Below are 17,377 nucleotides of genomic sequence, written 5' to 3'. Positions count from 1 at the left end.
GGGGTGGCAGAGCGTATGAATCAAACACTATTGGAGAAAGTTCGATGTATGTTGTCTAATGTTGAGTTAGGCAAGGCATTTTGGGCTGAGGCTGTGACATATGCTGGCCATCTCATTAATTGTCTGCCGTCATCAGTGATAGGAGGAAAAACACCATTGGAGGTATGGTCTGGAAAACCTGCTACTGATTATGATTCCTTACATGTATTTGGATCCACTGCTTATTATCATGTGAAGGAATCCAAGCTTGATCCGAGAGTAAAGAAGGCTCTCTTTATGGGAATCACCCATGGAGTGAAGGGATTCCGCCTTTGGTGTTTAGACACCAAGAAGATAATTTGTAGCAGAGATGTTACCTTTGATGAATCTGCCCTAGTAAAGAAGGTAACAAGTGAAGCTGTCCAGACAAGTAGTACTCCGCAGCAGGTGGAGCATACTCCAAAACAGGTGGAGTTTCAGCAGATGATGATCCCAGAAGTTGATGCAGCTGATTCTTCAACTCCAATAGAAGAATCAGAAGATGAAGAGGTTCAACCCCAAGAACCATTGGAGACACCAGAAACACTTGCAGTTACAAGGCCAAGGAGAGAAATTCGTAGACCTGCTCGATTTGTTGATATGGTGGCCTATGCTCTTCCAGTTGTTGATGATGATATCCCTATCACTTACCAAGAAGCAATACAAAGCTTGGAAAGTGATAAGTGGAAAAGTGTCATGGATGAAGAAATGCAATCTCTCCAAAAGAACGACATTTGGAAACTGGCACAATTACCGAAAGGTAAAAGAGTCATTCGATGCAAGTGGGTATTTGTAAAGAAAGATGGATCTCATAACAAGAAAGATGTTCGCTACAAGGCACGGTTGGTAGCTAAAGGCTACGCTCAAAAGGAGGGAATCGACTACAATGAAGTATTTTCCCCTGTTGTGAAGCATTCCTCCATTAGAATATTGTTGGCCTTGGTAGCACAGTTGAATTTGGAGCTAGCTCAACTTGATGTAAAGACGGCTTTCTTGCACGGTGATTTAGAAAAGGAGATCTATATGACACAGCCAGAAGGATACAAAGATGGTGGTTGTGAGAAATGGGTTTGTAAGCTAAACAAATCGCTATATGGATTGAAGCAATCTCCGAGGCAGTGGTACAAATGATTTGATAGCTTTATGAGGAGGCAAAAGTATACTAGAAGCAAATATGATCATTGTGTGTATTTGCAAAAACTCAAAGATGGATCTTTCATTTATCTTCTCTTGTACGTTGACGATATGTTGATCGCTTCGAAGAGTCAAAAGGAGATAGACAAATTAAAGGCTTAGTTGAATCAAGAGTTTGAGATGAAAGATCTAGGTGAGGCCAAGAAGATTCTTGGTATGGAGATAAGCAGAGATAGACAGAGAGGGAAGCTTTATTTAACACAGAAGCAGTATCTGAGAAAGGCATTACAATGTTTTGGCATGAATGAAAATAATAAACATGTAAGTATCCCATTGGCTTCTCATTTGAAACTTAGTTCTCAATTATCTCCTAAAACTAACGAAGAATGAGTGTATATGGCAAAAGTTCCATATGCTAATGCAGTTGGGAGCTTGATGTATGTAATGGTGTGTACGCGTCCTGACATTTCACAAGCAGTTGTAGTTGTGAGCAGGTACATGCATGATCCTGGATAAGGATATTGGCAACTTGTGAAATGGATTCTATGGTATCTCCAACAAACCGTGGATGTTGGTTTAGTTTTTGAACATGATGAAGCACTTGGTCAGTGTATGGTTGGATATGTTGATTCCGATTATGCTGGTGATTTGGATAAGCGTCGATCAACTACTGGTATTTGTTTACTCTTGCTAAAGCCCCAGTAAGTTGGAAGTCTACATTGCAATCTACGGTGGCCTTGTCTACTACAGAGGCAGAATACATGGCAGTTTCAGAGGCTGTAAAGGAAGCAATTTGGCTTAACGGGTTGATGGAAGACTTGGGAGTTGTTCAAAGTCACATTAGTCTCTATTGTGACAGTCAGAGCACTATTCACTTAGCGAAAAATCAAGTCTACCATTCAAGGACTAAGCATATCGACGTGAGGTATCACTTTGTGCAGGAGATCTTTGAAGAAGGAAAGATTCTACTTCAGAAAATTGCGACATCAGAAAATCCTGCAGATATGATGACCAAGGTGGTAACAGTAATCAAGTTCAATCATTGTTTGAACTTGATTAACATCCTGAAAGTATGAACACCTTCGGGTGTGTGGTGCTTGTGAGCGCAATTAGAGGCACTACAAATTTGGGGAGTTGAAGAAGTTGAGTAGGCTTGGTAATTTCAAGCCAAGGTGGAGATTTGTTAGATTTGTCTAGAAATTAAGTTGACAAGTTGGAAATTTCATCTTGGTTTGTGGCCAACTTATTGGAAATTTCATCTTGGTTGGTGACCAAACTTTGAACATGTGAATTTCATATTTTGTGGCTAACTTGTACACATTGGAAAATTTTTGGTAGGTGGCCAGACTTTGAACATATTGTTCTTGAAACTCAACTATAAATAGGCCTAAGTATTTCCATTAGAAATCATCCCAAAAACAAGTTCTCTCTTCCTCTTGTATTCTTCATTCTCCCACTTTGGGAATTCTAAAGAATTCCATTTGTTGTAATATTGGCGATATAGTGAAGTTATCATCCGATGTGGTGCCCAGGAGTAGACGATATTCTCGTCGAACCTCGTAAATTTGGTGTGTTCTCTCCTTTATTGTTTTTTATTCGGTTCTTTTCTATTGTGTTTCAATATTCAATAGTTTGACAGGTTTATCCGTTGTGCAACCTTTGGTGGTTTTAATCTTGACATTTTAGGTTAATTTTAAAACTACGTTCGTGTGGGAAATAACCCGTTTTCCCCAACAGCAAGAGCCTCATAGAATTGGCTAATGGCATTAACAATGAGAGGGGGACTTGTGCAAGCTGTGTTGTCAGCCGAGGCTGGTGGCATGTATGTAAACTAGAGATCGACAAAGAAGGCCACTAATTGGCAGGTCTAAAAACGGACTGGTGGTTGTGAGGTCTGCCAGTTTTGTAGGAGTGTTGGGATGGGCGTTGTATGACGGGAGAGATCCATACTCGCCACTTCCTCTTTCTTGTTGCTTTTGACATGCGATTTTGTGATCGCAAACGGACAGTCTTGGACTCTTGGTTCACATATTGGTTTTAAAGGCAAACTATTTTTTTTAGTTTGGAAGTAGTAAAATAATTAAGTTTTTTCATCTAATATAAAACCCCTAATAATTGTTATCGGCTTAAGTTCTTGTCTTAACAACCTTCCACTCATATTTGCCATAGCCCCACCAATGCAGACAGCGCGGCATCCTAGGAGGACCCATTTCATTTATCCTTATAGTTCTCCACCTTGATTGATGCAAAATGCTCACGTCTATAGAAACAACCTTATAGTTTCTGTAGTTTTTTAAGAGTGTTTTGGCATGAATTTTAATACAATGACGAACGAATATGCTTAGGAATTCTCTCATCTCAACGACTCTTATTATACCTTCTCAAACTCTTCACATCATCACGCCAAGCATATGCTCTTCGATATTATATTACTCTTGCTTCTAAAACCATCCACCCATTCGCCTCCTCCAATTCCTTCTCTTTTAACAATTCCAGAGTCTCTATCTTCATTCGATTTTTGGGTGTCTCTTTGAGTATGAAGTTCACGAAGAGATTAAAGCAGCAAATTAAGGAAACACTACCGGCTTGGCGGAACAAGTTCTTGTCTTACTAATAGCTGAGAAAGCTCGTTCGACTGATTTCTTCGGCGGAGTCTCTCTAGTACAGAAAGGCGGATGCCGGGGCTGAATTTGTGTGCTTGTTGAACAATGAGATTGACGAGCTGTTTAATGTTCTTTCATGGAACAAGGTGAAGACTTTATCATCCGGCATAAGTTTGATTACTGGAAGCTTATAATGATTTTTTTTTTGTATCATAGACCCATGAACATATATAATAATAGTAATTGCTATAGCATGTATAGTGAGTCAACTCAAGTGAGTCATCCAACCATCCCCACGGTAGCAGGGAAATGGATTTTCAGGAACACAGTGGTGGCGGCTCTACTGAGCATGCAAGATATTAGGAGAGGAGGGGCAGCTCTACTTACCGACATTTTTCTCTGCCGCCTCTCGATTTATCCCCACTGTCTGATCACAGAACATAAATGAACTCCGATGTATTTTTGATCTATTATATCATATCACATCACTATTACATCTAACATTTAAGTGTTAGTGTCATGCTTGTAATTATTTTAATTGAATGACATGTTTGTAACTTTTAAAAACAAGTGTCTTTTTTGTTACTAAACATATATTTTAATGATCTGGGGTGTATTTTACCCTTATTTTTGTTACGTTTGCTGGTTCTGAACTAAGCCCATAGTGGCCTCGAACTTGAAAACATGTAAATTTGGACCTTGCTAAAATCCAACCCAACTCAAAGAGAAACAAAAGTCTGGCAGAGGCTGGGTAGCCCGTGTTATATTACAAACCAACGCCTGGCCTCACATCCAATCTGCTCTGATTCTGATTCTGATTCCTTTGCCTGTCCTGTCCACCTCCCTAAATAAACATAGGAAGACGAGTGTTTGATTAGAGGATACTTTACAAGAGTTTTCATTGTCGGGTTTGTAGAATTTTTACCCATTTCAGCAAAGCAATATCTTTCTCCGGAAACAAGGTAAATCGTGATTAACTAGTACTAACCAAACGAGCTTTTAATATTTACCAGTTGCCAACCCTAATATGTGAATTCCTGGGGTTTTTATTATATTAATTTGCATGATGAACACTGGGTTTTACTTTGTGGTGTAGTTGTGGTTTGTTTCATTTTGTGATATGGGTGCTATTTTGGTTTAACTCGAGGATTTTGAACAACGTTTACATTGGTATTTAGGAAATCTGTGGAGGACCCAATTTTAAAATTGTTCATAGAACCACGAATGAATGAATTGTTAGTTGGTTTTCGGTAAATGAAGATTGCATTTGGTTATGCTGCTGGCTTTGAGATTTGAGTTTGCTGGGAAGATATTGCTTTGCTATACTTGTAATTAGCTTTTAGGTGTTAAAAAGAGCCTCTTTACTATAGATGCCGACACTTGGACCGAGGTTTGTGTCTAATTAGCGTGGTGTCTATAATTACGTGAACAATTAAGACAGGCTTTGCTGTACTTCTATCGACATAAATCTTAGCATTTGTGTGAACATCGAAATTTTGGAACACTGTATTTCATGCATGAATTTGCTGAAAATATCTGAATCTACAAGAACTTTACTGGGAAACAAATAATTCCACGATGTTAAGTTGTTCGGCCTCGAGTTTTCCGACCAACAATCATATGTATTTTTCAGAGAAATGAAAACCGTGTCATCTTGTCGCTGAAGATATCTTTTATGAACCTAGGAATGGCTTCTCTAGCTCAAGCTCCTTCTATCAGCTTCATCACTAAAATTCCTCAGGTTCGTTCCAAATGCTCACTATTGTTAAAAGCTTCAAGGGTGCCTTATGTGATCCCCTTCCGTCATATCCACCTCAGACGACCCCCTGTTTGCTGCACCAAGTTTCCTCAGTGGGAACCTTCACCCGTCACATACACTTTAACTGAGAAATCTGGTGAAAACTTCTTGGATAAATCATCTGAATTATTTGAAACTCTGCGTCCTGAAAGCAATGATGACAAGGCTTTAGTGACTAAAGCTAAAGATCTCACAGATACGACCAATCAGCCTGTTGCACAGTTTCAGTTTCTTAAATGGCCATTGTGGCTGCTCGGGCCTTCTCTTCTCCTTGGCACAGGCATGGTTCCAACTCTGTGGTTGCCAATATCCACCATTTTCATTGGCCCAAATGTGGTCAGCCTTCTTTCCTTGATTGGACTTGATTTCATCTTCAATCTGGGTTGCACCCTTTTTCTCCTTATGGCAGATTATTGTGCCAAATCAAAGAACATGACACAAGCTTCCAAGAGCAAACCTCCTTTGAGTTACCAGTTCTGGAATTTGGTTGCAACTTTGACCGGACTTGCGATCCCCTTAATGATACTGTTTGGATCCCATAAGGGCTACCTCCAGCCTCGGCTACCTTTCATCCCATATGCAGTTCTATTGGGTCCCTACATTCTGCTTCTAGCAGTACAAATGTTGACCGAGGTGTTGACATGGCATTGGGAGTCACCGGTCTGGTTGGTGACCCCAGTTGTGTACGAGGCTTACCGTGTGCTGCAGCTAATGAGGGGGTTGAAACTTGGGGTTGAGCTCAGTGCACCGGCATGGATGATGCACACTATCAGGGGCATGGTCTGTTGGTGGGTACTGATTCTTGGTGTGCAACTCATGAGGGTTGCTTGGTTTGCTGGTTTTACAGCTCAAGCTCGGCGACAGCAGTCTTCTGCTGATGCTTGATATTAATAGCCACCGGTATCTTAAACTGAAATAAAAGTCATATAGCTTGATATATCAAATAAAATGTATACATTTTGTTTGTTGTACATCATTAAGCAATCATTTTACATACATGTAAGAAATGTTGTTTACAGTTGCATGAATAGCTTTATACAGATGTTAATATGAATTCCAATAGCAAGTATGCTTGGATGTTTCAGATGATTTGAAATTCAGTTTTACAAGGATTCTATGATGCCTTAGTGCTTGTATTTTTAACTTTTATAATTTAGTACCGTGATTTATTTAATTTAAAAATTCAGGTTCAATCGGTAACGTTGTCAATTACATACGTTAAATTTAAATGTCAAATTTTGAAATTCAAATGTCTGATTCAATTGGGGAACATCCGTAGAACATGACCTCCAAGTTGCCCTTTTGCTCCTCGACACACTTGGTAGCTGCTGAAAAGAAAGGAGAAATGAAGAAAAACGGGGAAACAAATGTATACTGTATAGTATACTTTTGTAGAATAGACTACTTATCAAATAGTACAGACGGTGTGATGGGTGAGAAACAACTATTGTACATTGTAATTGACAGTAGAACTTTTAAGTGACTTGTAGAATAAAAAGAAGGGAGTATTGAGTCTTGATCACAAGATTATAATCTGTTCAGAAAGGTATATCATACAAGCTTGAATCCGGTTTACGGATTTTCAGATGTTCGTAACATATTGCATCTGCTGACAATCTTCCGGAAATCATCAAGATTTAGCTGCAGGTCAACCAGTGAGAATTCATACATCAAGAAAAAGAAACTGTTGAAAGGCCAACATCTGGGTTAACTTCTAGGATGAAAATTCAAGAATCTAAACAGCTAGTCATGCCAAGTATATGCTAACAGATGATTAATGCTATAAGAAATACATTGAATCTGGCTAGGCTAGCATAGGAATGAATTTTACTTCTATATTATTCTTTTATTCATATAATACATATCAAGAGAAGATGAACTACAAACAAAGAATGGCTCATTGAATTTTTGAACATATAGGTCGTTTAAATATTTTATATATTGGGGAAAATATTACTAACTAAAAGAATGTACTGACCTTCCCATCGCCATCGGTGTCAAAGCAATGGATCATGTCAGTCAACTCCTCATCTGTCCATATAAAATCATGTGCGATAGCTACTCTTCGTAAATCTCTCGTAGAAATGCTTCCTTTTCCAGCTTCTGATAGCGAACAATGCTTTTATCATTGACTAAAAGCATATTCAAGAATGGAGAGAATACCAATAACAAGACTAGTATTATACAAATGGGATTTGTTCAGCATTAGGTTTCTGATTCTAATTTGACTGAGCGGAAACATGCAATATGAGTAAACGGACCAAAATCCTACTAAGCTAACCACCCCAATTTCTTCTGAGGTGCAATGATAATGTTAAATAATAGATGTTCTTGAGATAGAACAGATTCTTGATGATTTGAGGAACTACTTTCATGAGCAAAATGAGACACGCAAAGCAGCTTTGAGAATCTCAAATGAGATTCTTCTCGCCAATACAAAATTTTAGATCTGCAAGTGCAATGCTAATGCAAAACCCACATGGTTCATAGTTTTTAATCTTTCTATAGTAATAATCTTACATTGTTGACAGTGTGCACCTTCATAAGAAAGAGAGAGTAGCATCAGAAATTACCATCGAACTGAAAGAAGTGCACGACCATTTCATCCTCGGTCATCTGCGTGCGACTGGTGAACTGTGATCCACATATGAAAGGAAACCAAGTGAATACAAATTGAGGGGGAAGCAAATAGTGCAACCCTTGAGAACCACACACACTAGAATGGAACAGAACAAACCGATTTTTTCCTCTTCGATCGAGCATTCCCCTTTCTTTCACCGGAAGTAGCATCTTGCGCATCTGTAGATACAGCACCTAAAACTTCTCCAAAATCTTTAAGGGACAGAGCAATTGCCTGAAAATGACTCCCATAAGGTTTAGCCTCGCAATAAAACCGGATGTTTATAATAATGGAAGATACACATTAATCATGTAAACTGACCTTCATTAATTCATCATCGTTATCAACATGATCCGAACTATTCAATTGCTTTTTATTATTATTACTTTATTTTCCGTATTTTCTTTCATCAATACTTTAAATTTTGGCCTTTTTTTTTCCAAAAATATCCTTTTAATTTAATATTCCCGATCAAGCACCGGTCAGACTATATTTTCTGATCTAACACCCTTAGCAGTAAGGCGCGCCCCCTGCAGCGCGCTATACGCTGATTTGGCGCCACTTGGGGTAAGGCGCCCCTGCGGCGCGCCTTATGCTGACATGGATACACGTGTGTATGGCGCGGGGCAGGTTGGTAATTAAGGATATAGCGAGGGGCAGGGTCGCGCCTTACCTGTGATTCTAACATGCGTCAGAAAGGCGCGGCCCCTGTCTCGCGCTATACCCTTAATTACCAACCTACCCTAGTCCGTTCACACTCATCCCTCCCTATAAATACACCCATTCTCAATCACTTTCATAACACCAAATCCTCTCAACTTCTCTCAAATACTCTTATATTCTCTTATCAAGGTATATTTTATTATATTTAGTATTTTTTAGTAATTTATTTAATTATTTTAATAGTTTAATATTTTATTTAATTAATTTTTTTGCAAATATAAAATGGAAGGCGGTCTACTTTGGTTGGATGGAAATCATATATCACGACACTTTGCTGATACGGTAACATTTTAACGTTTTAATTTAATTAATTTATTTATTTATTTAATGCATGATTATTAGTTTAAAAATTAATTTATGTAATTATTTATATTTTAGGAGAGAAACCGTATATTAGATCCTTTTATTAGGAACTTTAAGTTAGTTATACCTACTCGTGTAATGTCGTATTTAGTAGAGGTTGGATTCGGTCACCTAGGTAGATATCAGGGTCACTGTAAGATAGAATCAGACCTTATTTCTGCCTTATTAGAGCGGTGGAGGCCGGAGACCCACACATTTCATCTTCCGTGCGGAGAGTGCACGATCACGCTTGAGGATGTTTCTATGCACCTGGGGCTTCCAGTGAATGGAGGTGTGATATCAGGGATAGCTTCCGGTTCTTGGACTACTTTGTGCCAGGTTAGTCTAGGACGTGTCCCGAAAAATGTTAACGGTGGACGGATACCGTTAAATTGGTTAGATGCCAATTTTCGGGAGTTGAGCGATGACGTATCTGACGATGAAGTTAAACAGTAAGCACGAGCATGCATACTACAGCTGATAGGATGGTTGCTGATGCCGGACAAATTGCACAACCAAGTTCACTGTATGTGGTTGCAATATCTTGGCGACTTTCATCTGGTCGGATCACTCAGTTGGGGCTCGGCAGTTTTGGCTTGCCTGTACAGGGAGATGTGTCGAGCCATTGACTACAGACGTAATGCTATCGGCGGATGTCTCCTGCTGTTGCAGTCTTGGGCATGGTATCGATTGCCCTTTTTATGTCTTATTGTCAAGAACCCATTCGTATTTCCGCTACTCCTGAGGTAATTATAAAACTGATTTTGTATATTAATAATTTTATACAGTGAATAAGAAATTATTTTTCTTGAATAGGTGGTCTACTGATATGAAAAATCATCAGGAGCTACCTGATGATTTAGAAAAAATTAAGGTGTTAATCGATCAGAAGGTTGTCACTCAGGTATGAATTTTAATGTTTAAAAATTGATTTTAGATTATAGTTATATAATTAGATTATTATTTTGATAAAAATTATATATATTTGTTTTAGTTTGAATGTGTGCCATATTCTATTGATGATGTGAGAGCGGTGATCCTACATGAGTTGAGGGGCCCATCAGATATTTGGATAGCGATAGTCCCTTTGATGTGTTTTGGTTGTTTTCAACCAATTCCGGAAGCACCTCGCAATATGGACGAGTTGCATAGCACAGATAGACGCGGCAAGACATATACAGATTGGCTGGTGAGGCATCATGCGTGGGTCGTGTTGTGGGAGGATCGACATCGGCACCTTCCCCGTAGAGAGCCCATTTTACTTGACCTCTTGATGGTTGCTGAAGGTTATTACGAGTGGTTCAATAGTAACGGGAAATTGTTTCTACTTCCCGAAGATGCATGAGGCAGACCTTTCCGCGACGTCGACATAGACGTTCACCGACACAACATCATCGTCCCCCGACTCGTGGACGGAGAGCAGGTGCTTCCGATTCATCCTCAGCTGCACCAACAGGACCTTCACAGCAGCCACCGTATCCATCGGCTTACATATCGCAGTCATATATGATGCCGTCACCGCCTTTCCATTACTAGATGTCGCCACCGCTGCCTTCACCTGGTTTTATTACCCCGTCACCGCCGCCACCGCCACCGCCGCCGCCGTCACAGAGTTATATAACCCCTCCTGGAGGTTATTATGGGTCTATGTTTGCAGATCCGACTTGGGGTTTATATGCTCACATTTTGGCGGGTTCAGTGTAACATCCTCCATGCCGGGTTAGTGATTAAATTGCAAAGTTTCAACATTTGGTGATTTAAGTAAAATGATGGAAGAGTGTAATGATCTATTTGAGTTATTTGGTGTAGGATTGAATTATAAAGAAGGGGAATTAAGAGGGTAAAAGAGTAATTGAGTAAATGAAATAATTAAATATTACTTGGGGATTATATTAGAACCACGTGGGCATTAGGTTTCTAGAATTCTCTCATTTCTTCTTCCTTCTTCCTTATTTTCTTCTCTTCCTTCTCCCAACGTGAAGCTTGCAAGTAAAGGTAAAAATCTGAACCTTGGTAGTTTCTTTGATTTTTAGATTGGAAATGGAAGTTTGGATGTTATATAAGCTAAAGGAAAGCTTATATGACATTAAGACAACAAGATGAGTGTTTTAGATATAGATTTGGAAAATGAATTTTTAGATGAAATTTTGATATGAATGAGTTTTTGAAGTTTGAATAAGATTTTTGACTTGTCAAGAAGCTAACTAAGAAGTATGAGGTGTTAGAATTCAAATTAGAACATATTGGAATTTGGGTTAGATTCTTAAATTCTACATGGAGAATTAGATTTCTAAGTTTTAGAGGTATTTAATGGATAATAATTAGTTAAAGTAAGTGTATGAAAGCTAAGAGTAGTAAAGAGAGTGAAATATGTATGTTTGAGCTGAAATGGGATGATTTCCGAGCTCAAAATAGGATTTTTGGGCTAGGGGAATCGGTACCCATTCAAGGGGAACCGATACCCCCTCAACGAATATGAAATTCCAGAATGCTAGAGGGGAATCGATACCCCCAGGGGGGGAACCGATTCCCCCATGAGAAAAAAAAAGAAAGTAAAGAAAGAAAGATTAAACTATTAATTCCTTAGATTGGTAAGATATTAAAGATTAATTTCAAGACATAGACATCTGATAATCATCTTGAAAATTATGTTTATGTAGATACCGAGCCTACACGAGTTCGGGAAAAATCTACCAGTAGGATCGATCGAGGAAAAGGCAAAGAAGTATAGGTGAGTGCATATGCATAGCATGATTATAGAAATATACTCCATTCTAGACTTGTGATAAGTCTAGATTTTATATCTTGGTACATGAGCATATTCTGTATTATGAGACATGACATGAGTTCATATAAAATGCATTATATGACATGAATATGTGGGAAAAGTTATGAGCTATGTGAAAAGGTAAGAAATTACATGTCTAAGCGATATAGACTACGTGAAATGTAAAAGCCCATGTTATGTAGATGAGAACTATAGGTATAGTTGGCATGCCAAGGGTAGAGGGTCTACGCGGTTCTTTGGGACATATGTATATTCTTTGGAACATGTGTGAGGTTTTGAAAGACACATACTTGATCCTTAGTATATGTATATGATTCTTAAGGAATTCTATGTGGTCCTTATGGACATTATTATAGGGCACTACGGTGCAATTCTACGCGGTTCTTTGGGACATATGTATATTCTTTGGAACATGTGTGAAGTCTTGAAAGACACATACTTGATCCATAGTATATGTATATGATTCTTAAAGAATTCTATGTGGTCCTTATGGACATCATTATATGGCACTACGGTGCAATTCTACGGGGCACTTCAGTGCATTTATACGAGCTGTGGTGACAACATAGTGCACAACCTCACATTACTACGATACCTTAGGTTCTCAATATGCTATCATGGGCTAATAAACTTATTAATACAGATTCATGAATGTTACAGTCATACGCTTACAGGTATGGATATTAATGATGTATACTACATTGATTAAGTACATGTTTGCATCTCATTTCATATGATCATGACATTTTCATTACATTGCCTTGTTATTATTATTGCCTCACTAAGTCGATGACTTAGCGTGTGAGTGTTTCACACGTAGGATCCGAGGAAATAGACGAGACAGGTGAAGCAGCTTGACAGTATTACTCCTGCAACCGTCAGATCAGAAGCAACTTAATCAGTAGGTCATTTTGTTATGTAAATGGCAGTTGGCATGTAATTAAAGGGTTAAGTTGTGTATGCTCTGAATATTTTGGTAAACTTATATTACAGTATGTATATTATTGTATTTTCTTAATATATGTTCAAATATTTTACTATTATTAGTTAAGAGTTGTGTTTTAAAGTCAATGTAGTATCTCTGACTCATATCCGGGTCGGGTATGGGTTGGGGGTGTTACATTTAATGGTATCAGAGCTATGGTTTAGCCGATTCTAGGCATAAACCAGAGTCTATAGAGTCTTTAAATGGAATACATGCCAACAAATAGTGAGAACTTCTGATCTGGTATAGTATGAGTATGCTGTTTTGCTAATAGAACAATGTGTTTATTCTTATTAGATGTCCGGACATAATAGCTCCCGAAGTGAAGCGGGAGAAGATAGGCATGCTGAAAGCAGTAATTCACCTGCCCTGGCCAGGCAAGGTGAAGAACAGGCATCTCAAGGAGTGCCTGTGCAAGATCAAGATACGTTCTTCAGAACGTTAGACGCTATTCTGACGCGTCTTCAACCTTCTGCTCCACTAACTCAAAGAATTAATGTAGCAAAAGAGTTGAGAAGTTTAGGAGCTCCCGAATTTAAGGGAGAAGCTGTGGAAGGTCCAATGTCAGCGGATCTTTGGTTGAATGATTTGAAAATCATGTTAGATGGTCTCCACTGTTCCGAAGTGGAGAAATTAGATGGAGATGTATCTTTATTGAGGGGTCAGGCGAGGATATGGTGGACGAACGTCACCATGAGGATGTCAACCGACCAATTGACTTGGTCTTTGTTTTTAGAAGAATTTAAAAACAAGTATATAGGAGATCAATTTATCCGCCAAATGAAGCAGGAGTTTATGAATTTGAAGCAGATGAGCCGCTCTGTGTATGAGTACGAATGTGAGTTTAATAAGCTGAGCAGGTTTGCAGCTGAGCTTGTGCCTTCTGAAAAAGATACTTGCGAGTGGTTTGTGGAGGGCTTGCGCCCTAGACTTAAAGAAATATTGATAGTATTAAACTTGTCCTCGTTCCAGGAGATGATCAATCGTGCAAAAGCTCTTGAAAGGGCTCAGAATGAAAGATTTGGGCACTCAAGAGTTCAGACATCAAAGAGGACGACTACTTCTTCTAGCTCAGTACCAACAAAAAGGGGAAGAGACTCGGGATTTCGATCACAAACTAGATCAGAATCAGTTGCATCGTCTGCTAGGGGAGCAAGTCAGGCAAGACCTAGACAGACGCAGTCAGTGGAATCTGGTGCTGGGAGATCTACTCCGAGTCAAGGGGGACAGTGTCAGCATTGTGGGAAAAATCATTATGGGGCTTGTCGTATGGCTGCTGGGACTTGTTTTCGATGCGGGGATGCCGGACATTTTGTCCGGAATTGTCCATTGATTGTTGGTGAGCCGGCACCATCTGGAAGAGCTGGTTCTTTCTCACAAAGAGGACGAGGGAGAGGCAGAGGAAGGAACCCGTCTGAATTCTCTGCTCAACCTGAAGTTCGATCCACTGCTCGAGTATACAACCTAAAGACAAGTGAAGACTGGGATGACCCTGATGTTATAGCAGGTACTTTTCAGTTGTATGATAAATTAGTATTGGTGCTGATTGATCCGGGTTCTAATTATTCTTATATTACAAGCAAGTTAGTAAAGGAGTTGAGGATTCCTATAGAAGCTACGAGTAATGTGATGATAGTAACTAATCCGTTAGGGCATAGTACTCAGGTGGACAAAGTCTGTAAGGGGTGTCCCATAAAGGTTCAGGGAATTGAATTCCCTGCTAATCTGATGGAATTACCCTTTGACGAGTTTGAAGTGATTCTGGGAATGGATTGGTTGTTTCATTATTATGGGAATGTCGACTGTAGATTGAAAAAGGTAACCCTGAAGAGTCCAGAAGGAATAGAAGTTAATGTGATCAGTGAAATGTGTAATCCTTTAGCAAATGTAATATCTGTGATGTCTGCCAAGAAATTATTGCTACAAGGATGTCAGGGTTTTCTTGCAAATGTGATTGATTCAAGAGCTCAAGGGAAAAGGTTAGAGGAGATACCAATTGTTCAAGAATTCCCTGAAGTTTTCCCGGCTGAGTTGCCAGGATTACCTCCGGATAGAGAGGTAGAATTTCAAATTGAAGTAATGCCAGGAACCGCTCCAATTGCAATGGCACCTTATAGAATGGTTCCAAAAGAATTGTAAGAGTTAAAGAATCAATTACAAGAGTTGTTAGAGAAGGGATTTATTCGACCAAGTGTGTCACCTTGGGGAGCTCCGGTGTTATTTGTTAAAAAGAAGGATGGATCAATGCGTCTCTGTATTGATTATCGACAGCTTAATAAGGTGACCATCAAGAACAAGTATCCCCTTCCGCGCATTGATGACTTGTTTGATCAACTAAAAGGAGCTTCGGTATTTTCGAAGATCGATCTACGTTCGGGTTATCATCAATTGAAGATCCAGGAGAAAGATATTCCGAAGACAGTTTTCAGAACGAGATATGGTCATTATGAATTCATCGTAATGCCATTCGGAGTAACGAATGCACCTGCCGCTTTCATGGATCTCATGAACAGGATTTTTCAGCCCTATCTAGACCAGTTTTTTGTTGTCTTTATTGATGACATATTGGTTTACTCGAAGTCCATTGAAGAGCACAGCACACATTTGAGGCTAGTTTTACAAATTCTCAGGGATAAAAATCTATATGCAAAATTATCTAAATGTGAATTTTGGTTAGACGAAGTAATTTTCTTAGGACATGTGATCTCGGCAGTTGGGATTAGAGTAGACCCTCAGAAGGTTAAAGCTATAATGGATTGGGAAGTTCCTAAGAATGTGTCTGAAGTTCGGAGTTTTCTGGGACTTGCCGGTTACTATCGAAGATTCGTTAAGAATTTTTCGATGATTGTACTGCCTCTAACAAAGCTAATGAGAAAGAATGTACCATTTGTTTGGACTTCTGAATGTCAAGAAAGTTTCGAAGCTTTAAAGAGAATTCTGACGGAAACTCCGATATTGGTTCAACCGGAATCTGGCAAGAATTTTGTAGTATACAGTGACGCATCCCATAACGGGTTGGGGTGTGTATTAATGCAAGAAGGAAAGGTGGTAGCGTATGCATCGAGACAGTTGAAACCACATGAAAGGAATTACCCCACTCATGATTTAGAAATGGCTGCTGTAGTATTCGCTCTCAGGATTTGGCGTCATTATCTTTATGGGGAGCGTTGTTACTTATATACGGATCATAAGAGCCTGAAATACCTGATGACTCAAAAAGAATTGAATTTGAGGCAACGTAGATGGGTAGAGTTCTTAAAGGATTATGATGTGATAATTGACTATCATCCCGGAAAGGCTAATGTGGTAGCAGATGCTCTGAGTAGAAAGACGTTTGCAGCTTTACGAGCTATGGATGCAAGATTATCTTTAATGGGAGACGGTAGTCTTTGTGCAGAATTAACCCTTAAACCAGCATGGTTGGAACGAATAGGAGAATTGCAAAGTAAAGATGAAATGTGTTTGAAAAGAATGGAACAAGTAAAGAACAAAGAGATTAAAGACTTTGAGGTTAAGTCATATGGAAATTTGTATTTCAAATGAAGAATTGTGATACCCGACAATGAAGATTTGAAGAAAGAAATATTGACAGAGGCTCATTGTAGTCCATTGACGATGCACCCGGGTGGAACCAAGATGTATATGGATTTGAAGGATCGATTTTGGTGGTCAGGGATGAAGCGAAGCATCACAGAATTTGTGTCTAAGTGTTTGATATGTCAACAAGTCAAAGCCGAGCATCAAGTTCCATCAGGATTATTGCAACCGCTTTTCATTCCTCAATGGAAATGGGAAAATGTTACGATGGATTTTGTTTCGGGGTTACCCTTGACCCCGAACAAAAGAGAATCCATCTGGGTAATTGTTGATCGATTAACTAAGTCAGCGCATTTTCTTCCGGTTAGAACAGATTTCTCTATGGAAAAGTATGCAGAGCTGTATATTAGAGAAGTTATTAGATTGCATGGAGTACCTGTTTCCATAGTCTCTGATCGAGACCCTCGATTCACTTCTAGATTCTGGAAATCTTTGCATGAAGCGTTGGGAACTCGTTTAAACTTTAGTACGGCTTTTCATCCTCAGACTGATGGGCAATCAGAGAGAACTATTCAGATATTGGAAGATATGTTGAAAGCATGCGTAATGGAATTTAAAGGATCATGGGAAAAGTATTTACCGCTGGCAGAGTTCGCTTACAACAATAGTTATCAGTCTAGTATAAAGATGGCCCCATATGAAGCATTATATGGAAGAAAATGTCGTACTCCATTAAATTGGTATGAACTCAAAGACCGAAGTGTTCTTGGTCCGGATTTAATTCAAGATGTAGAACAGAAAGTTCGAGAAATTCAGCATAACCTCAAAG

The 17,377-nt window shown here is 39.1% G+C and overlaps 2 protein-coding genes across 3 annotated transcripts; one reads left to right on the top strand and one right to left on the bottom strand.

Annotated features, from left to right (window-relative positions):
- Positions 1 to 4,569: 4,569 nt before the first annotated feature.
- On the top strand, positions 4,570 to 6,591 carry LOC120215582. Of its 2 annotated transcripts, none has more exons than XM_039213237.1 (3): positions 4,570 to 4,717; positions 5,441 to 6,419; positions 6,453 to 6,591. In XM_039213237.1, exons 2-3 carry the CDS (start codon positions 5,443 to 5,445, stop codon positions 6,460 to 6,462), a joined length of 987 nt encoding a protein of 328 aa, XP_039069168.1. In that variant the 5' UTR covers positions 4,570 to 4,717; positions 5,441 to 5,442; the 3' UTR covers positions 6,463 to 6,591. The 2 variants fall into 2 exon arrangements, with proteins under 2 accessions (XP_039069168.1, XP_039069161.1); XM_039213230.1 differs by having other exon boundaries at positions 5,389 to 6,419.
- Positions 6,592 to 7,042: 451 nt separating this feature from the next.
- Positions 7,043 to 8,500, bottom strand: LOC120214709 (centrin-1-like). The gene is made up of 5 exons (XM_039212537.1): positions 8,495 to 8,500; positions 8,291 to 8,407; positions 8,127 to 8,187; positions 7,532 to 7,656; positions 7,043 to 7,194 (listed from the first exon to the last, which is right to left on the bottom strand). Exons 1-5 carry the CDS (start codon positions 8,498 to 8,500, stop codon positions 7,126 to 7,128), a joined length of 378 nt encoding a protein of 125 aa, XP_039068468.1. The 3' UTR covers positions 7,043 to 7,125.
- Between the last annotated feature and the right edge of the window lie 8,877 nt (positions 8,501 to 17,377).

This window comes from Hibiscus syriacus, unplaced genomic scaffold (genome assembly GCF_006381635.1).
Source record: "Hibiscus syriacus cultivar Baekdansim isolate YM2019G1 unplaced genomic scaffold, ASM638163v2 tig00000764_pilon, whole genome shotgun sequence".
Classification (NCBI taxonomy): Eukaryota; Viridiplantae; Streptophyta; class Magnoliopsida; order Malvales; family Malvaceae; genus Hibiscus; species Hibiscus syriacus.
Note: the sequence above shows the minus strand (reverse complement) of the source record. Positions and strands in the feature narration are given on the sequence as shown.